We start from the raw sequence: 21,871 nt of genomic DNA on the forward strand, positions 1-21,871 counted from the left end.
CAGAGCCAGTGCTGGGTGCCTGATGTTTAACATACCTAGGGGGAAGCATGCGTTTGCCAAAAAAGTATTACCTAACATGATCATTCATACATGTATCACAGAAACACTGCAAAATTAAAGACAGACAAACAGATCCAACTAAAATCACGTTTTATTGAGTCAGCAGTTATATACAAACAATAAGGAAAGCTTCAATGTTGTTGCAGTAGCGGACCAGCGATCTGTCTTTCTGCCTCCAGGATGCGCACGCACCCTGTAATGTTTGTAAACAGGAAACCCGTGTATGTGTTGTCTCAAGGACACGCCCACAACTGAGGGAACTCATAAATATTTATGCTGTGCCACCAGTGGGTGGAACCAAAGAGCTCAGTAACCGAGTATACTGTAACACCGCTCAGGCTTTCGCTCAGTTGCATCATTTCCGCTGTCTCTGCTCACCGGCTGAGGGACCACATGTAAGTCTCATCTGACACTTCATCTTCGTTCAAAACTCACAGCTCCTTGTTTATGGATCACATTATAGAGAAACGCGATCATAACTCGAACTATTACGCGAACTATGACTGTAGAGACGAGCGCGCGCGCACGAGCTGCTGTATTTATTTACACTTCGAAACAACTTCATCATCATCTCCATAAAGTGCTTTGTATCCGTTAATAACAAACACTTTTTAAGAGAGTATAAGCAGTCTTAATGTTACAACAATGTTTTTGGTTTAGTGATTTAAATGTTTATGAACTGTTAATGTAAACTGTCTGTTTTGCATTAATTCTGTTTTTTGTGTTGTTGTTATACAGATAGCAGGTTAGAAAAATGAAACTGAAATTAAGAAACCCTTCCCAGCTAGACCAGCTCAAAGCATGACCTTTAAAGGCTCTGAATTACCTATTGTTTTTAAAATCTTCCTATTTTTATTTAACCAGATTGTATTTTAAATTACATGTGGCCCTTTTTTTTGTGGGTTAGTAACATGTAGCCTAATTTATAATATTTGGTATATTTTATATTATGTTTCTTTACCCTTATTCTTGTTTATATTGTCAGTATTGTATACAATAGATCATGACAACAGGACACACCTGTCATTGCCACATGCCATTTCACAAAGCTGACGTATCAGCTGGTCCTAGTTAAAGACTAGCTTGGACCAGCTAATGACTAGCTTAAACCAACTTGGAGTAGCTAAAGAAAAGCTTGGGCCATCTAAAGAAGACCATCTTTAACTAGCTTGGACTAGCTAAAGACCATCTTAAACCAGCTTGGAGTATCTAAGGAACAGCTTGGGCCAGCTAAAGACCATCTTAAACCAGCTTGGAGTATCTAAGGAACAGCTTGGGCCAGCTAAAGACCATCTTAAACCAGCTTGGAGTATCTAAGGAACAGCTTGGGCCAGCTAAAGACCATCTTAAACCAGCTTGGAGTAGATAAAGAACATCTTGGGCCAACTAAAGACCATCGTAAACCAGCTTAGACCATCTTAAACCAGCTTGGACTACCTAAAGACCATCTTAACACATCATGGGCCAGCTAAAGACCATTTTAAACCATCTTGGGCCAGCTAATGAACATTTTAAACCAGTTTGGGCCAGCTAAAGAAGACCAGCTTAAAGCAGCTTGGGCCATCTAATGAACATTTTAAACCAGCTTGGACCAGCTAAAGACCTGCTTGGACCAGCTAAAGACCAGCTTACTTCAGCTTGGGCCAGTTAAAGACCATTTTAAACCAGCCCGGGCCAGCAAATGGCCATCTTAAACCAGCTTGGGCCAGCTAATGAACATTTTAAACCAGTTTGGGCCAGCTAAAGACCAGCTTGGGCCATCTAATGAACATTTTTAAACCAGCTTGGACCATCTTAAACCAGCTTGGGCCAGCTACAGACCATCTTGACCATCCTGGGCCAGCTAAAGACCAGCTTAGACCATCTTAAACCAGCTTGGACCAGTTAAAGACCATCTTTAACCAGCTTGGGCCAGCTAATGACCAGCTTGGACCATTTAAAGAACATCTTAAACCAGCTTGGACCAGCCAAAGACCATCTTAAACCAGCATGAATCAGCTAAAGACCATCTTAAACCAGCTTGGACTTGGAATTTAAATCATTTGATGCAAGGCTTGTTCACTCACTGTAGCTATTAAAAAGTTATTATTTAATAATAATAAAAAAAACCACTCATAAAGAAATCACTATAACTTTGAATTTTTTTTTAATTATTAAGAAAATTTTACCCATGTTCCTGTGACTTTTTCTTTTCAGTGAAACCACAGTGAGCGAGGAATGTAAATGTACCATGAATGCGTCTTAACAGAGGTTCATGTGATGCTTTGTGTGAGGTGCAGACCGAAACTGAAGTTGAAGCATGACCTTTAAAGGCTCTGAATTAGCTACCTTCTTTACCCTTATTCTTGTTTATATTGTCAGTATTGTATACAATAGATCATGACAACAGGACACACCTGTCATTGTCATTGCCACATGCCATTTCACAAAGCTGACGTATCAGCTGGTCCTAGTTAAAGACTAGCTTGGATCAGCTAATGACTAGCTTAAACCAACTTGGAGTAGCTAAAGAAAAGCTTGGGCCATCTAAAGAAGACCATCTTTAACTAGCTTGGACTAGCTAAAGACCATCTTAAACCAGTTTGGGCCAGCTAAAGACCATCTTAAACCAGCTTGGAGTATCTAAGGAACAGCTTGGGCCAGCTAAAGACCATCTTAAACCAGCTTGGAGTAGCTAAAGATTCAAGAACATCTTGGGCCAACTAAAGACCATCGTAAACCAGCTTAGACCAGCTACAGACCATCTTTAACCAGCTTGGACTACCTAAAGACCATCTTAACACAGCTTGGGCCAGCTAAAGACCATTTTAAACCATCTTGGGCCAGCTAAAGACCAGCTAACTCCAGTTTGGGCCAGTTAAAAACCATTTTAAACCAGCCTGGGCCAGCTAATGACCATCTTAAACCAGCTTGGGCCAGCTAATGAACATTTTAAATCAGTTTTGGCCATTTAAAGACCAGCTTGGGCCATCTAATGAACATTTTTAAACCAGCTTGGACCATCTTAAACCAGCTTGGGCCACCTAATGAACATTTTAAACCAGCTTGGACCAGCTAAAGACCAGCTTGGGCCAGCTAAAGACCATCTTGACCAACCTGGGCCAGCTAAAGACCTGCTTAGACCATCTTAAACCAGCTTGGAGCAGTTAAAGACCATTTTAAACCAGCCTGGGCCAGCTAATGACCATCTTAAACCAGCTTGGGCCAGCTAATGAACATTTTAAACCAGTTTGGGCCAGCTAAAGACCAGCTTGGGCCATCTAATGAACATTTTTAAACCAGCTTGGACCATCTTAAACCAGCTTGGGCCAGCTAATGAACATTTTAAACCAGCTTGGACCAGCTAAAGACCAGCTTGGGCCAGCTAAAGACCATCTTGACCATCTTGGGCCAGCTAAAGACCTGCTTAGACCATCTTAAACCAGCTTGGACCAGTTAAAGACCATCTTTAACCAGCTTGGGCCAGCTAAAGAAGACCATCTTAAAGCAGCTTGGGCCATCTAATGAACATTTTAAACCAGCTTGGACCAGCTTAAACCAGCTTGGGTCAGCTAATGAACATTTTAAACCATCTTGGACCAGCTAAAGACCAGCTTGGACCAGCTAAAGACCAGCTTACTTCAGCTTGGGCCATCTAATGAACATTCTTAAACCAGCTTGGACTATCTTAAACCAGCTTGGGCCAGCTAATGAACATTTGAAACCAGCTTGGACCAGCTAAAGACCAGCTTGGGCCAGCTAAATAAAGACCATCTTTAACCAGCTTGGGCCAGCTAATGACCAGCTTGGACCATTTAAAGAACATCTTAAACCAGCTTGGACCAGCCAAAGACCATCTTAAACCAGCATGAATCAGCTAAAGACCATCTTAAACCAGCTTGGACTTGGAATTTAAATCATTTGATGCAAGGCTTGTTCACTCACTGTAGCTATTAAAAAGTTATTATTTAATAATAATAAAAAAACACTCATAAAGAAAACACTACAACTATGAATTTTTTTTAAATTATTAAGAAAGTTTCACCCACGTTCCTGTGACTTTTTCTTTTCAGTGAAACCACAGTGAGCGAGGAATGTAAATGTACCATGAATGCGTCTTAACAGAGGTTCATGTGATGCTTTGTGTGAGGTGCAGACCGAAACTGAAGTTGTTCACTGATAATCATAACAAAATAATGTAATCATAAAGTCAGCATGAAAGGGAAGTTGCACTGGTATATCAGAGTGAAACGCTTTTCAAACAAGAACAAACGTAGGGCGGGGCTTGATTTTGTCTGTGGGAAATTGATTGGATGGTTGTGGTTTGCTATTGGTGGATCTCACATGAGTGTCAGGTTGCCCCACCCTCGTCATCAGAGAAGAGATGATGCTGCAAGAGGAAGGGGAAGTCACGATAAATCATTTATAATACAACAAACAAGAAGTGTACATTTTAATATCATGGTGACTTTAAATGTTTTGCTGGAAATAAAGAAGTTTAATCTGAAACTCGCTTCTAGGGAGCTTGGAATGAATTTGATGAAGTGTGTGTGTGACTAATGGATGGTGTTTGTTGTGTTCTCTAGTCAGAATGGTGGAAGCAGTGCCAGAATCCATCCACTTCCCCTCGGAGGAGGAGCGAATCCTGCAGCTGTGGGAGCAGAAGGACTGTTTCCAGGAGTGTCTGAAGCAGTCCAAGAACCGGCCCAGGTGAGTCTGCCGTCCACTGGAGCTCACGCACAGGCACTGGCAGGGCCGGAGCTAGTGGATCCGGGGGCCCGGTGAAACCGCGGGGACTTCCCGAAATCCGGGAGCCCTGGGAAATTGCCGCCATCTTTCTCCCCTCTAGCGACGGCCCTAGGTCACTGTTCCATCACGGTGCTCACAATCAGGGTTTGTGTAGTGAATAAGGGAGAGTGGGGTAAGCTTTGCTGCTTGAATCATCTAGACAGGAAGAGGATGTCTGCTATCAACTGAGTATCTTATATTGGGTTAAGTTGAGGCGTTGGGTTGTTTGTGAACTATGTACTTCAGCGTCACACCATTTACATCTTCACAAAGAAGCCTGGAACAGGTTTAATATCAGAATATAATTGTAATATTGTTTCCTGCACTTGGAGGCAAAGTTCACTGGCACTATTAGCTGAGTCGCTGACACATCTTACCCCAAAGTGTGCGTTTTTAACAATGCTTTTAATAATACATGCCTCTGTTTATATTTGTAACGGCTAGCTGCGATTTAGGTGATTTTAATGCTTGACATGGAGGCAAAGAACTGCCGGAGGCGAAGCGGAGTGCATTCAAACAGTTTAAAAGGGATAGTTCACCTAAAGATGAAAATTAGCCCATGATTTACTCGCCCTCAAGTAGTGTTAGACCGATATTTGCGCTTTTTACATGCATCGGCCGATACAAGGCTGCTGCATTCGCCGATATTTTTTTCAAGCGATTAAGTTAAGTGCACCTAAGCATTAAATGACTAGGTTGTAAATAATTTTAAAAGTATAAAAGTTTTAAGTATAGTACAGTCAGTGTGCACTTTATTATGCTGCTTGCTTGTTGATACTGTGTGCAATAATGTAATTATTTTATTTATGCTTAAATATTTATTTTCAGAATTTAGTTTCACCACTGAACTCTTTTTTTTCTTGTTCTACCTCACCTGTTTTTACTATTTGTTAAATATTGTTTTTTTTTAGTTCAATAAATGTTCCTTTTTTCAATTTTTAAATGGTTATCATCCTGATCATTGTGTCATTTTTATGATGTAAATTGAGGGAGCAAAAGCAGTATCGGCTCCAAATATCGGCTCAAGAAAATCGGCAGCTCGTATCGGTCATCGGCTAAGGCTGATGAAAAAAAAATCGGTAACGGTATCGGCACTAAAAAATCCATATCGGTCGATCCCTACCCTCAAGTCATCCTAGGTGTATGTGACATTCTTCTTTCAGACGATTAAATTCTGAGTTCTATTAAAAAAGTCCTGGCTAATCCAAGCTTTATAAGAGCAGTAATAGTTGCTCTGTTTTATGAAGGCCATAAAAAGTGCATCTGTTCGTCAAATAACGTGCTCCACACGGGTCTGGGGGGTTAATAAAGGCCTTCTGAAGTGAATCGATAAAGTAAAGTTTCGGCCGATCGCCTTCCGTATTCAATTTATGGAAAAAGTGTTGAAAGTGCCTCTGCAGTTCAAAATGCTTGCGCTACCAGGTATGCTCGTCAGATGTGGCGTAAGCATCTTGAACTGCGAGAAAGTACAAAAAGACCATACACACACTACATGAACTTTCTAAAAAATAATCATTCATAAACTTCAAAAAGGTTGAAGTGAATTACAAAGGTGTTTGCAATGGACTCTGGGCTGTTTACATTAATCTTGCACAAGTACATTCTCAGACTGGCCTTTTTGAGCATGCGGTTAAAAACTAGCTCAGAGCGCCATCTGCTGTAAAAAACTAAGCTCAGAATCAAAGTCTTTGACCAGTGAATTTTTGCGATCGTTCACTATTGAGTTGTGTGTCGTGACGCAGTGTGTGGAGGACCATTACCCTAAAGATTACTCTCATTGATTTGTTTTTCAGGTACACGTTCTATGACGGGCCGCCCTTTGCCACCGGTCTGCCTCACTACGGCCACATCCTGGCTGGAACCATCAAGGACATTGTGACCAGGTTTGCCCATCAGAACGGCTTCCACGTGGACCGGCGCTTCGGCTGGGACTGTCACGGCCTGCCTGTGGTGAGAATCACTCACCATCACTCACACTGGCTCGTTTCAGTCCAAACTCTCAACATCTCAAACTCTTATAATGCGGTCACGCTGTGCTTACAGTCGTTTTCAGACAAAAAGAAATTTGAACTTCTGAACTTGAATGAAAGAAACTGAAAAAAAGATGATAAAAAAATTTACCGTAATGTAATACCATGGTGCTTTATGTATTCCAGTCATGCTAACAAACATATACCATGACCAAAATATCTTGCTTGGTAATAACAGGCCTCAACAATATGGAACCAGTTTAGACAGTAGTTAGAAATAGGGAGGCAAGATGGATCGGCCCTCCATATTATTGTAGGGCCCTATGATTTCCACAATGCAACGGAATTGCAGGATGTCACAGGATTTGTCAAATTTTGGATGAATAAATAAGTAGGTCAGTAAACTTAAACGAAAGTTATAGACAAGCGTCTGTGAATATTAAACTGCAAAAAGACATTTTAAATATGAATCATGCTTGTTCTGTGTGAATGAATGTTTCATCACACACACACACTGAAGCATGTGTGACGCTTGCAGTGTTTTCAGGTGTTTCTCAAAAATGATTTGGATTTAGATTTATCTAGGCAGTCTATGCAAGCACACTGCACTCACAACATATCAAAAATCACAACCAATCAGAAGAGCATGTGGGCGTAGTCTCTCTGGAAGCACACTCACAACTAAATCAATCAAAAATCACAGCCAATCAGAAGAGTGTGTGGGCGGAGTCTCTGCACTTTTAACATGTTTATAATATTGAACTAATACTCAGTGTCAAGACAGCTTGTAATGTCACCATGAGGACATTTACACCAGCACAATTCACAAAACCATCTTCAAACATCAGTGTTTGTGTGGCATGAAAGCGCACGTGCTGATGATTGGAACAGAAGCACTGATTGATGACAAATGACATCAGACTGATGGTGTGGTGCGTTTCCTTCCTTTGATTTCTCTGTCATTGTTGATGTTTTTCAGGAATATGAAATTGATAAAACCCTGGATATCAAAGGACCTGAGGATGTGGCAAAGATGGGGATAGCGGAGTACAACAAGCAGTGCAGGAGCATCGTCATGAGATATGCTAATGAGTGGGAGGTACGAGCGTGTGCGTGTGTGTGAATATGGACCTTTGACTCAACAGATGGGTCTGTATAACATTCATTTAGTGCAATTAAAAAGATAGAAAGACATAGGGCCTTGGAACAACAGCAGGGTGAGTAAAATATAGCTTCATTTTCATTTCAGGGTGAACTATCCCTTTAATGAATAATGCGACAAGGAGTTTGTTTATTCAGAATGGAATGGATGGCAAATGGATCCGAATGAAGAAGCGTAACTTTGTACACATTTGTTACTTAGGCCTACTTTGCTAAAAATATATATATATAATATTTCTGATTATGGCATAGCTTTCTCCCCACCCAATTGACTTATCGGTAAGCCCCATCCCCCTTAGTTACTGTTGCTAACTCGGACAAGCAAACAGAGTTGCTAACTGTCTTACAATGACTGCTGTCAGTGTGAAAACCTTATCCCAAGATGTTTTTGGACACAGAATGTACTGTACTCCGTCCGATTGATGGCCAAACTTTACTAATGGTTTATGAAGTTTATTTATACAAAAACAAACCTATACAGACCTTATGCCTTTTCAGGGGTGCTAATAAACTGTAAACTTATCTGAAAACAACTCCGATAAACTGCGAGTGCGAGCTCTCCCTTTCACTACCCGCATTGCTCCGTAGACTATAATACCCATCAAAATAGAAGCCAGATAATGCAGACCTTAAACATTATCTAAACTTACAGAAATACATTTAAAAAAACAAAAAACAAACAAATTAGAAGATAAATCCCAATAAAGTGTGACACAGAAGGATTATCATGTTATATAATATTATATTAATTATACCTCGTCGAGGAGCATTCAAGTGGGACTTAAAGGAATAGTTCACCCAAAAATGAAAATTCTGTCATCGTTTACTCACCCTCATGATGTTCCAAACCCGTATACATTTCTTTGTTCTGCTGAACACAAAGGAAGTTATTATGAAGAATGTTTGTAACCAAGCAGATAGAGCTACCATTGACTACCATAGTAGGGAAAAAAATATGGTTGCTCTCTCTGCTTTGTAAGAAACATTCTTCAAAGTATCTTCTTTTGTGTTCAGCAGAACAAAGAAACTCATACAGGTTTGGAACAACTTGAGGGTGAGTAAATGATGACAGAATTTTCATTTTTGGGTGAACTATCCATTAAAATATGCCATGGAGCGATATTTAAAAGATTTTAAAATAAATATGGTGGGAGATTAATTTGGAGACGAGAGTTTACAGATCACAATGCAAACTGGAGAAGCCTCACGTTATGGTCGTCACGAATGCAGATGACAACATCCAGGATCAACACTGTTCATGTACCGCAGAGTAAGATTAAATTAATGCACATTTAGCCATCTTAATATGGAGAGATGCACTGAAATGTAGACCTTTGTTTATCTGTCTTTGACCTTCACTGTTTACGTTACATGACATGAGAACACTTAGTTATTTCGGTTTGTATGTCACTAACTTAAACGTAACTTAATGAGAGTATGACAAGCAGAAAATCCTCTCAGGATACCTGGAATCAGTGTTACAGTACCTCGGGCACTTCGTTTTACCATTTTTGTAGCATAAACACCATATACCGATGAGAGCTTCGGGTTTTCCAATGTTTCTCTATGGCGCTGAAACCTAAAGATGTCCGAGTTCCGGTCCCAGCGCAACTGATATTCAACTGCCATTGGCTCATCTGCGTTCGAGGGGAGGGGCTTACCGATAGGTCAATTAGGCTAATAAAGTAATGATTAAAAAAACACAAATGCTTGATCAAGGGCCCATCCCGAGGATAGTGGCGGGAAATATCGGCCCGACCAATTATTACTCCACCACCTGCATGACATTATTAATGACAGTTCAATATTGTTGAACAGACGTAAATTGAACAACATATGTGCAACAAAGTTACTACGGTTTCAGAAAACAGTTCTCCAGTGAGTTATTGGTCCTCAAGTGTATTTTAATCAGTTGTCATGTCAAACATGTGACATTTGATTGGAGAGGCTATATATATATATATATAAAACATCTTCAGAAAACTAGGAATATGGGCTACTGTCATTGTTTCTTTTGTACTCAAGAGCTGCTTGTGACAGGACATTGATTTTTGAAGTAACCTATTCCTTCATCATTACGACTATATGATTTGTTTTTGATATGATTATGACTCCCCAGAGATCCGTGAGACGAATGGGCCGCTGGATTGACTTCAAGAACGACTACAAGACCCTGTACCCCTGGTTCATGGAGACCGTGTGGTAAGATTCCCGCCAGCACTATATAGCCCTGTTCGGACGCTGATTGTTTCCCATGGGAATGTAAGGTCAATTCAACATTTACAACTAGTCTGTGACTTTACCCACTGCAATTGACCCACTGTTTTGGCAATTTTGGAGATTTGGATCATTTCTTTAATGAAAACTATGATGATAAAATGTTCATCAACAACCTTTTTTTCCATGACTAAGGCAAGACGATGATAAGATGCACCAATGTCTTTAAATTAAAACTTTGACTATATCAACTGCGGCTGTAACGATTCTTCGTGTAATTTTTTTTTATTTTTACTTTTGTCGAGTAACCGCTAAAATACCGGAAGTGGCGTATTCCACGGCTGCACGATATATTAAAACTAGGGCTGTCAATAAATAATTTTTTTTCGCACCTTTAACGTGAAATTAAGCATATGCCATTTATCTTATTAAACACATACATTTTGTCATAATTTGCTATATCCAAAGTAAACAATCAGATTGAAGGGTGATTCTCACAAAACTGTATTTTCTGCAAGCTTCAAGCTCCAACTGACTTAATACTTTTTTGCCCCACTGTATCTGTCCGTCGGTTACCGACGGGTCCCATCGGGTTCGTATGCATCCTCTAGTACATATGACAAATCAAACATTATCCTTCCCGAGTGTGTGTGGAAACAACGTGAATGTACTGAAATGTGTCTGTACATGAATGCCGCGTGCGATCAGTGATCATGAGCGCGCACACACGGATTATTGTTTGTGCATCAGACACTCACACGCTTACTGTACGACTCCGGTACGTCACCAAAATTGCGCTCTTCGGAAGCAATCGCAGAATACGACAGCTCGTGTTTTAAAGCAAAGCGCACACTGGAACGAACCATGCAGTAAAAACGCAATGTGAGTCTCTATTCTCTCTGATATGTCTGATGTGATCAGCCTGGCCTTCTTTACATGAGTACTGTTTGAATGAATTAAATTACTGGATCACTGAACACTTTCCCAGAGTTTAACGGATTTAAATGGCCTGATCACAAACAGAGAAGCAGAATCGGGTTAAAGAGTTAGAATGGAAATGTCCTCCTCCCAGGGTTACAGGTGCTGTAGATGCTCAGTGTGATTGTGATAAACTCCTGACTTCTAAGATCATCTAACTGTGTGACAAAAATGACGTTAATGACGCAGTTTCACGTGCTTGTGTAAATTATTTGCGTTAATTGCGTTAAATTATTTTAACGCGTCAAGGACTTTTAATTACTCATATGCGTTAACGCATTAACGTTGACAGCACTAATTAAAACCATTTTAAAACCATTCTACAGAATAGTGCTACTGTGAATTCACAAAGGCAGCGATTCAGTTGAATAAATATATGCCCTGGGGTTTAAAATGCACTTATTATTTACATGCGTGTAGGTTACGTGCGTCTTATAGTGGGTTATAAATTGCATGCATGTAGTTTCTCAAACTCCATCTCTGAATATACTGTGAGTTTGGGTTGCTTATAACATTCATCTGGGAACACAGTGGGCCCTATCATACACCCGGCACAATGGAACGGCAGGCGTCGGCGACGCAAGTGTTTTTTGCTAGTTTCAGCCCGACGCAGGATTCATCTCTGGAGCGTTCAGTCTTTCCTCCTTGTAAATAGTGAATCCGCCTTGGTGCGAGCGCAACTGGCTTTTAAAGGGAATGGGAGATGAGACTGATTGGTTTATTGCACATTACACCCAAAACACATCCGTGACTCATTAAGAGACAAGGCACAACCCTTTTGGACCATGCACCCCACCCCCTCCACCAAACTTTACACTTGGCATAATGCAGTCAGGCAAGTACCGTTCTCCTGGCAACTGCCAAACCCAGACTCGTTCATGGGATTGCCAGACATAGAAGCGTGATTGGTCACTCCAGAGAACACGTCTCCACTGCTCTAGAGTCCAGTGGCGGCGTGCTTTACACCACTGCATCTCAAGATATGCATTGCACTTGGTGATGTAAGGCTTGGATGAGCTGCTCGGCCATGAAAACCCATTCCAGTAAGCTCTCTACGCACTGTTCTTGAGCTAATCTGAAGGCCACACGAAGTTTGGAGGTCTGTAGCTTTTGACTCTGCAGAAAGTTGGAGAGCATGCACTGACCCCGCTTTGTGATTTTTATTTAAACATTGTTTTTAATTTCTTTTTTTTTTACATGGCCTACCACTTCGTGGCTGAGTTGCTGTTGTTCCCAATTGCTTCCCCTTTGTTATAATACCACTAACAGTTGAGTGTGGAATATTTTGTGGACTTATTGCACAGGTGGCAATTTATCACGGTACCATGCTTGAATTCACTGAGTTCCTGAGAGCGACCCATTTTTACACAAATGTTTGTAGAAGTGTCTGCATGCCTAGTGCTTGATTTTATACACCTGTGGCCATGGAAGTGATTGGAACACCTGAATTCAATGATTTGGTGGGGTGTCTCAATACTTTTGGCAAAAACAGAAATAATAGGTTGCTTTAACTTAACTTAATAACTTAATTTCTTATTAGTAAACAGAAATAATAGATTGTAGATTGACTTAACTTAACTTAACTATGTGAGTAACACATTTCACAATCAAAAATCTCGCTCCTCCACGTGAATAAATCATCATCTGAACATGTTTTATCACTAAGGAGCCATAGAAAAATATTTTTACAGATGTCCACCTGATAAACAATTACCGTCCGAGTGACTACAGCAAAAACGGTAAAATATGCCAGGCAGTCTGTGAACTTGTGAGATTTGACTGGGTGGTTGGGGGATTTTTGAACATTTTTATTGTATTTTTAGAAGACACTTGATCTATTAATGAGAAGCCAACTTTTCATTTTCAGCTTTTACATTCATTACATATAATGACAGAAGCAAGCAGCTGGACATGCGTTACGTTACGTGATGGTTGTTGTTGTGTTTCAGGTGGGTGTTTAAGCAGCTGTATGATAAGGGTCTGGTGTACCGCGGGGTGAAGGTCATGCCGTTCTCCACCGCCTGCAACACGCCACTGTCCAACTTCGAGGCTAATCAGAATTACAAGGTCAACATGAGGCTTGATTTCTCTCATTCTCACATTTTCATCACTTGATCTTTGGTGCAGATGTGTAAAGTGCTTGACTTTGCTCAACAGGATGTGCAGGATCCGTCTGTGATCGTGACCTTCCCTCTTCTGGAGGATGAGGCGGTGAGTTTCCTCGCATGGACCACCACACCATGGACCCTGCCCAGCAACCTGGCCCTGTGTGTCAACCCCGACTTCAGCTATGTCAAGGTCAAAGGTATGGTTCATTTGTAGCTATATGGAACCAAATCTTATTTTATTGCTACTTTTTGACAAATTAATAACTGGATGATCATTAGTTTTTGAGAGAAAAATTTCTGTTCATGAAAATAAGTCATGAACCACTGTGGGTATTTCATGCAGCTGTTAAAGTAACAATATTGGAACATCCATTTTTATATTTGAATTTGAATTCTTCAAGTAGAGCGATCCTCATGGAGAAGGTTTCATACTAGGGATGCACCAATCCGATACTTCGTATCAGTATGGGCTCTGATACCGTCATTATTTGCCGGATCGGGTATCGGTCAGACAGGACAGATCCAAATCCGATTCTGTGCGTTTAATATTCTGTTATTGCTAAGCCCCAGTGCTCCACAAAAGGCACGAAAACATTATAAAGCATCATCAACGCTTCATGCACTATATTAAAGGGATAGTTCACCCAAAAATGAAAATTAGCCCATAATTTACTCACCCTCAAGTCATCCTAGGTGTATATGACATTCTTCTTTCAGACGAATAAAATCGGAGTTATATTACACAAGTCCAGGCTAATCCAAGCATTAGAATTGGATTTATAGTTGCTCTGTTTTTGAAGTCCATAAAAAGTGCATCTGTCCGTTAAATAACTGCTTCACGCGGCTCCGGGGTGTTAATAAAGGCCTTCTGAAGCGAATTGATGCGTTTGTGTAAGGAAAATATCCATATTTAAAACTTTATCAAGTAAACTTTTGACATAGGTTTTTTTTACGACTACATAGGGAGCCCTTACTTGCACATTAATATTAAAAGTTAACAACAGAGCCCAAACTATTAGCCTAAATTCAGTTACTATTTATTTTTAGGTATAATAATCAACACTCAAATAACATAGGACGCAAACATGTAAACTTCACAGAAGGCAGTTTTGGCAATAACTTCTAAATCTAATTATAAAATAGTTTTTTTCTCCAATTCCTTGTTGAAATATAGTCATTTATACACAGTATATGTCATTTTCATGACATATTTATTTAAACATACATGAAATATTCAAGACATCATTAACCCTCTGGTGCTCTTCGTTTAGGGGTTGCATTGGTTGTCTTCCCAGTCACAAGTGACCGGACACCTAAAAATTATTATTATTTTTCTTCAATAAAATTTGTTCTTTTTTAATTTTGTATTTTGAGATTATTTGATGGTATTTTTTAATATTTATGCAATAATTATGGTCTATTTTTTTTTTAATTATTGCAGTATTTCAGGTTAAAATAGAGACTAGGCCTTCAAAATATATATTTTTTAAGGCAGATTAGCACCCTCTTTTGGAATTTTTTAAGAAATCATGAAACCATGGGTGTAATCACTAGAGGTCTCTATGGAGAATTCCCTAGTTCTGCTTTGAACACATTTAATGATTTTTTTGTTGATGGGTTTGAATATATATTTAAAAAATCTCAAAGACTAATTATTTTAAAGTTTTAGATATTTTTTTGTTTGTTAGAAATATAGATTTTATTCTGTGAATTTGTGTTTTTGCAGATTTCCCATTCATTTCCTATGGTGTCATTTTTGACCGAAGAGCACAAGTGGGAGTATTTTTTTTTACGACCACTTAGCATGCTCAAGCCCTCATGCCCTTTTTTGGTGTGTTTACATACCGAATCCTAGAAAAGTCACCAAGTTTCAAATCATTCTGATGAAGCTGTGATTTTTAAAAATTCCAAATGTGGTCCATAGGGTCAGCTTTTCATAGGTGTGTGTGTGTGTGTATAAGTGTGCGTGTGTGTGTGAGTGGACATGTCAATATCACACTCTTGATGTTTCAGAATGTCACCCTTAACTGCTGTGTACTTTTTTTCAGCATTGTGGCCGATTTGTAAATTATACATACAAATATTCTGTGAATTTGTTTTTGTTTTTGCTGATTTCCCATTCATTTCCTATGGTCGGTCATTTATGACCGAAGACAATGAACGCTACTTTTTTTTTAACGACCAATTAGCTTGCTCGAATCATGGCCCCAATTTTTTTGTGTTTACACACCTAATCCAAGAAAAGTCACCAAATTTCATATTCCGATGAAGCTGTGATTTTTAACATTTCAAAACTTTTCCGGTCAGAAATGACTGAAGAGCACCAGAGGGTTAACAGGTTAAGTAGAATATAATGAATATACAGGCTAATATCGTTGTTGAAATGTAATCATTTATACACAGTGTCTGTCATTTTCATGACATATTTATTTAAACATGCATGAAATAATCAAGACATCATTAACAGGTTAAGTAGAATATAATGAATATATAGGCTAATATAGTCCATATATTTAGTGAAAGAGTTGATTTCTCTAGTGAATAAAATTCTGTGTACACTGAATGACTTCTGAGGTAAATGTGATAAATGACATTGTTTACTTTACAAGCAGTTTTATTGAGGTCTTTCCGCTGTTGAAACACTGAGCGATTACACAACATATGATTCGTGACAGTAAGTTGTAATGTATCCTCAACATACCTTCAGATGTTCATTCATGTTTATTCTTTAGGAAGAGATGATCGATTGCATTCACAGATGATTGCATTTGGCCGCTTGAACTGTGATCAGTGATCAGTCATGCCACATTAAAGAGCGTCAAAATGGCATTTCTCATTTGAATTTCGTGATAAAATGGACTGAATATTTAATATGTTTGTGTGGGAAGTGTGTTCGTGAAGTGTGTGGAAGTGTGTTCCGGATTTAAAACAAGCTACTGTTAACTGTTAAAGATGGCACACGTGCACCGAACTGAAAGCCTTGTACCAAAACGGTTCGGTATGAATACGTGTACCGTTACACCCCTATTATCCACTAATCTAGTTTATCCACCATCTAGTTTATAGTAGTATTTTTGTCATAGATTGTGATTTATATATTTTTTAAATTTGTGTTTTTTCTTAATAATGAAGTTCTGTATTTAGTAGATTGTGGTTAATACACAAACGAGTGATTATCATTTCAACACACTGAGGTATAGAAACACTACATTGAATTTTTAAACAAAACTGCACAGGTATCGTCTGATACTCAGAATTTTTGGGATCGGATCGGTTCTGAAAAAATGGTATTGTGCATCCCTAGCGCATACACATTATGAACATCTACACTTTAAAAAATGCTGGGTTGCTTCAAACCAATTTTTTTGGGTCATATATGGATAAACCCAACTGTTGGGTTAAAAATTGAATAAAACATTTTTAACCCAATGGCTGAGTTTGTCATAATTTGACCCAATTTTTGGGTTGAAACAACCCAGCATTTTGTTTTTGATTGTGTATACTGATTATCTCCAATTTTTGTGCAATTTTTACCAACTTATTGGGATTTAATTTGTAATTTACAATTACATAAACTTTGAATTTCTTAACTCAATTGAAGAAAGAAGAAATGGCAGATTTAAATTTTTGTACAGTAAGTTAATTCATACATTTAACTTAAATGGATCATATAAACTCCATTTAAATATTTCTGTTGTGTAAATTTAGCTAGCTATAACTTGCTAATTCAGAAAATGCTAATTGGTAACACAAAGCATTAAACAGTATTAAATCTCCTATTAAACAATGCGTAGCGCCACTCAACCCGGTGCGCCAAAACACTTATTGATAAACTTCAATATTTCATACATACTAATCACACATTTCAACATGACTGACCATGCGAGAATCGTTTACTAATAATTCTTATTAGCTAACATAAATAATAGGTTACTTTAACTTAATAAGTTAACTCAATTTCCTAATTCGTAAACAGAAAAAATAGGTTTCATTAACTTAGCTTAATAACTTAACTTAGTAACTTAATAATTGTCCTATTAGTAAACAGAAATAATAGGTTTCGTTAACCTAATAACTTATTATTTTACAAAAGCACAATATTTAGTTGTTATTGTGAGTGTACACAAATAAAAGCAGACACTTTACTGTCGTAATGATGTCTTTTATCTGTATGACCACAAACAACAGAGCATTTTAAGTTCTTTCCGCTCTTATGAGGAAAAAAATCCAAGTGAACTCACTGGTGCTTTCATCGAACACTAATTTAACATGCCAGAATAAAACCCAATTTTAGAAAAAAAATGTCGCCACTCGACTGTGCGCCAAAACACTTATTTATGAACTTTTCATATTTGATCACATTTCATACAAATTAAATCCCACATTTTTGTAATCGGATTGGAAAAAACGGCAAACCACATAGAAAATTTATGTAAAAAATTGAGTTGATATCCTGAAGTTGACTTCTGCAAGGAAAGCACCAACACTTTATTGTGTTTGATGTAACATTTGGTCAAAAGTTGAAGCTGTGCTAACGGGCTCACGCTCCTCCTTCACCTGATGCATCGCTGCAGTCGATGAGAAACCTCAAAGCAGGTCATTTATAAAGAGCGTAGTCTGTAAAAATAGCTCTTTGTGGTCTTTTTTTTAGCGTGAGCGTGGCTTTGGATCTCCTCTAAAGATCCTGACCTAGTTTGTGTTGAGGCTGCGATGTCCTGCAGCCGCTGACAGGGGGCGCCGTGAGCCCATGGGTTCAGCAGCGCTGCTTCTGCTGCATGAGAGAGACGTGCTGAATACCAATGATGTGTCAGGAGTCTGTGTGTCAGTGCTCCACATCTCTGCCCAATCATTTCCCAGCCTGCCCTGGGGAAGTGCCATGTTTTATTGATGCTCTCGCATTGTTTCTCTCTCCGTATGTATGTCGTAGTATCAGAGCGGCTCCTTTTTTCAGGTCGCTTCGATTCCCTTTTTGAATCTGTTTCGTGGTTTGAGATGCTGCTGCAATGACTGTGATTGATCTGTGTGACGCATATAAGACACAGCTGGCACATCTTACCCCGGACCACCTGGCACACTACCCCGCAGCGAGCTTCCACTGCCTGTTCACCAATGATTTAATCACTGTGATGTGTTCTGTAATGTGTCTCATGATCTGTTCTGTGTCTCAGATAACACCTCACAGAAGATTTACATCATGATGGAGGCCAGACTTGTCGCTCTCTTCAAATCTGACACTGAATACACCATTCTGGACAAGTGAGTTAATTAATACTGACTCTCAACAACTTGATGACCTCACATCCTTGTTCAAAAGAAGTGCGTACTCTGAGAGTATGCGATTACAGACACTGCCATCTTTTGCACAAACTTTCAGTAGCAAGTCTGTATGACTTCTGATTCATTTCAGGACAGTTAATCTGATGTGTATCTCTTGGCCAGACTGAATCATAGTATATCACACTACGAGTGTATGTGTGTGTGAGAGAGAGTGTGTGAGGTTTGTGTGTGTTTGAGATTTTGTTTGTGTGTGTGTTTGTGTGTCTCTGTGATTCTGTGAGTGGGAGTGTGTTCTCGGAGCAGTGCGTGTGTGTGCGCGCGTGAGTCTGTGTGTGTGATTCTGTGAGTGTGTGCCTGTGAGTGTGTGCGTTCTCTGAGCAGTGTGCGGTGTGGTGGGCTGATAACAGTAAGCGGAGGTATTGTGGGATTAGTCCTGAGCCGAACTGCTATTATTGATTAATATCTCTCTGCTTTTGATTAATGTTCTTCAGAAGGTGATGCTGTGACTGGAATGAGAAGCAAGAGTAGAGTTAATTTCACTGCACTCCTTGATGTTTGTGTAAAAACAATTAATTAATTAATTGACTCACCGCCATGTTGTTCCAAACCTCTATGACGTTTTCGTTGCATTCTTTCAACACAAAAGGAGGAATTATGAAGACTTTTTTCCATGCAATTACAGTGAATGAAAAAGCAACATAAACGTGTCATTAAAGACTCTTGGACTATATTACATATTATTCGTTCATCCATGTCTTTATGTCTTTATGGTGCACAGTCATGTTGGAACAGGAAGGGGCCATCCCCAAACTGTTCCCACAAAGTTGGGAGCATGAAATTGTCCAAAATGTCTTAGTATGCGGAAGCATTAAGAGTTCCTTTCACTGGAACTAAGAGGCCAAGCCCAATCCCTGAAAAACAACCCCACACCATAACCCCCCTCCACCAAACTTTACACTTGGCACAATGCAGTCGGGCAAGTACCCTTCTCCTGTCAACCGCCAAACCCAGACTCGTCCATGGGATTGGCATACAGAGAAGTGTGATTGGTCACTCCAGAGAACAGTGGCGGCGTGCTTTACACCACTGCATCCCACGCTTTGCGTTGCACTTGGTGATGTAAAGCTTGGATGCAGCCGCTCGGCCATGGAAACCCATTTCATGAAGCTCTCTACGCACTGTTCTTGAGCTAATCTGAAGACCACATGAAGTTTGGAGGTCTGTAGCTATTGACTCTGCAGAAAGTTGCCGACTTCTGCATGCGCTGACCCCGCTCTGTGATTTTACGTGACCTACCACTTCATGGCTGAGTTGATATGGTTCCCAATTGCTTCCAATTTGTTGTAATTCCACTAACAGTTGAGGGTGGAATATTTAGTAGTGAGAGAATTTCACGAATGGACTTATTACACAGGTGCCACAACCTATCAAGGTACCACACTTGAATTCATTGAGCTCCTGAGAGCGACCCATTCTTTCACAAATGTTTGTAGAAGCGCCTGCATGCCAAGTGCTTGATTTCATACACCTGTGGCCTTGGAAGTGGTTGGGAGACCTGAATTCAATGATTTGGAGGGGCGTCCCTATACTTTTGGCAATCTAATGTACGTTCCGTGGCTCAATTTGTGTAACAGATTGAATTATATTCCCACCTGTTTTTCTGTATTGATCAATCAAAGACCCTTGAGTGTTCATATTCGAAGGTCAAGGAGAGTTTTGCTGCGATGGCTTTGTTTCTGTAATTCTCTAACCGCTGTGGTGTTGTAGTTCTGTGTTGATAACCTGTGTTTTTGATTTCTAGATTTCCTGGCAAGAACCTGAAGGGCAAAAAATACAAGCCTCTTTTTGAGTACTTCATCAAGGTAAGGCATGTAATGCTGTGTCGCTGCACTGAACATTTCATGCTCGCGTCTCTTTGAAGGGAACATAGATTGAGGAAATGTTGACAGAATGGGTGAACAATCACTTTAAAAACTGAGACTTCAGTATCATGTTAGTATTATAATAAAGTTTGTTTGCTCTTTTCTGCTCAATTCTGCTGTTTAAATCCATGCATGGGAGTGTGTGAAGTCAGGATGAAATGACAAGTCTTTCTGTTTAAAGCTCTGCATCTGTCAAATGAGATCTTGACAAATGCTTGTCTTTCATTTCAGTGTAAGGAGAGTGGGGCGTTCTCTGTGGTGGTTGATAACTACGTGCGTGATGATGACGGTACTGGAGTTGTCCATCAGGCCCCGTACTTTGGAGCTGTAAGTCACATCTGCATACTTGCATTAAATTGTGTGCTTTAGGTATTGTGGGTATCACTGTGTCCTAACCAGACGCAATGCGATAAGATTCCAGCATCAAGCAATTTGTTTGTTCACACCAGACGCGACACGACTATGAGACATGACAAGATCAGAAGTGCATGTGGGCAGAGTCTCTCTGCAAGCGCACTGCACTCACAACCAAATCAATCTAAAATCACAGCCAATCGGAAGAGCATGTGGGCGGAGTCTCTCTGCAAGCGCATTGCACTCACAACCGAATCAATTTAAAATCACAGCCAATCAGAAGTGCATGTGGGTAGAGTCTCTCTGCAAGCGTACTGCACTCACAACCGAATCAATCTAAAATCACAGCCAATCAGAAGTGCATGTGGGTAGTCTCTCTGCAAGCGCACTGCACTCACAACCGAATCAATCTAAAATCACAGCCAATCGGAAGTGCATGTGGGCGGAGTTTCTCTGCAAGCGCATTGCACTCACAACCGAATCAATCTAAAATCACAGCCAATCGGAAGAGCATGTGGGTAGAGTTTCTCTGCAAGCGCACTGCACTCACAACCGAATAATATAAAACCACAGCCAATCGGAAGAGCATGTGGGCGGAGTCTCTCTGCAAGCGCACTGCACTCACAACCGAATAATATAAAACCACAGCCAATCGGAAGAGCATGTGGGTAGTCTCTCTGCAAGCGCACTGCACTCACAACCGAATCCATCTAAAGTCACAGCCAATCGGAAGAGCGTGTGGGCGGAGTCTCTGCAAGCGCACTGCACTCACAACCAAATCAATCTAAAATCACAGCCAATCAGGGTCTCAGTAGGTGGAGTCTCTCTGCAAGCGCACTGCACTCACAACCGAATCAATCTAAAATCACAGCCAATCGGAAGTGCATGTAGGCGGAGTTTCTCTGCAAGCGCACTGCACTCACAACCGAATCAATCTAAAATCACAGCCAATCGGAAGTGCATGTGGGCGGAGTCTCTCTGCAAGCGCACTGCACTCACAACCGAATCAATCTAAAATCACAGCCAATCGGAAGAGCGTGTGGGCGGAGTCTCTGCA

The 21,871-nt window shown here is 40.0% G+C and overlaps 1 protein-coding gene across 1 annotated transcript in view; it reads left to right on the forward strand.

Annotated features, from left to right (window-relative positions):
• The first annotated feature begins 388 nt into the window (after window positions 1–388).
• The window catches only part of iars1 (isoleucyl-tRNA synthetase 1), a 134,671-nt gene continuing 113,188 nt past the window's right edge, over window positions 389–21,871 (forward strand). The window contains exons 1-10 of the mRNA XM_079844853.1: window positions 389–455; window positions 4,626–4,749; window positions 6,621–6,777; window positions 7,777–7,896; window positions 10,078–10,160; window positions 13,103–13,220; window positions 13,311–13,458; window positions 18,430–18,517; window positions 20,340–20,400; window positions 20,692–20,787. Of these exons, the coding sequence (XP_079700979.1) occupies window positions 4,631–4,749; window positions 6,621–6,777; window positions 7,777–7,896; window positions 10,078–10,160; window positions 13,103–13,220; window positions 13,311–13,458; window positions 18,430–18,517; window positions 20,340–20,400; window positions 20,692–20,787 (990 nt within the window). The 5' untranslated portion in view covers window positions 389–455; window positions 4,626–4,630. The remainder of the gene's footprint in view (window positions 456–4,625; window positions 4,750–6,620; window positions 6,778–7,776; window positions 7,897–10,077; window positions 10,161–13,102; window positions 13,221–13,310; window positions 13,459–18,429; window positions 18,518–20,339; window positions 20,401–20,691; window positions 20,788–21,871) is intronic.

Source organism: Gobio gobio (genome assembly GCF_949357685.1).
Source record: "Gobio gobio genome assembly, chromosome: 19".
NCBI classification, from domain to species: domain Eukaryota; kingdom Metazoa; phylum Chordata; class Actinopteri; order Cypriniformes; family Gobionidae; genus Gobio; species Gobio gobio.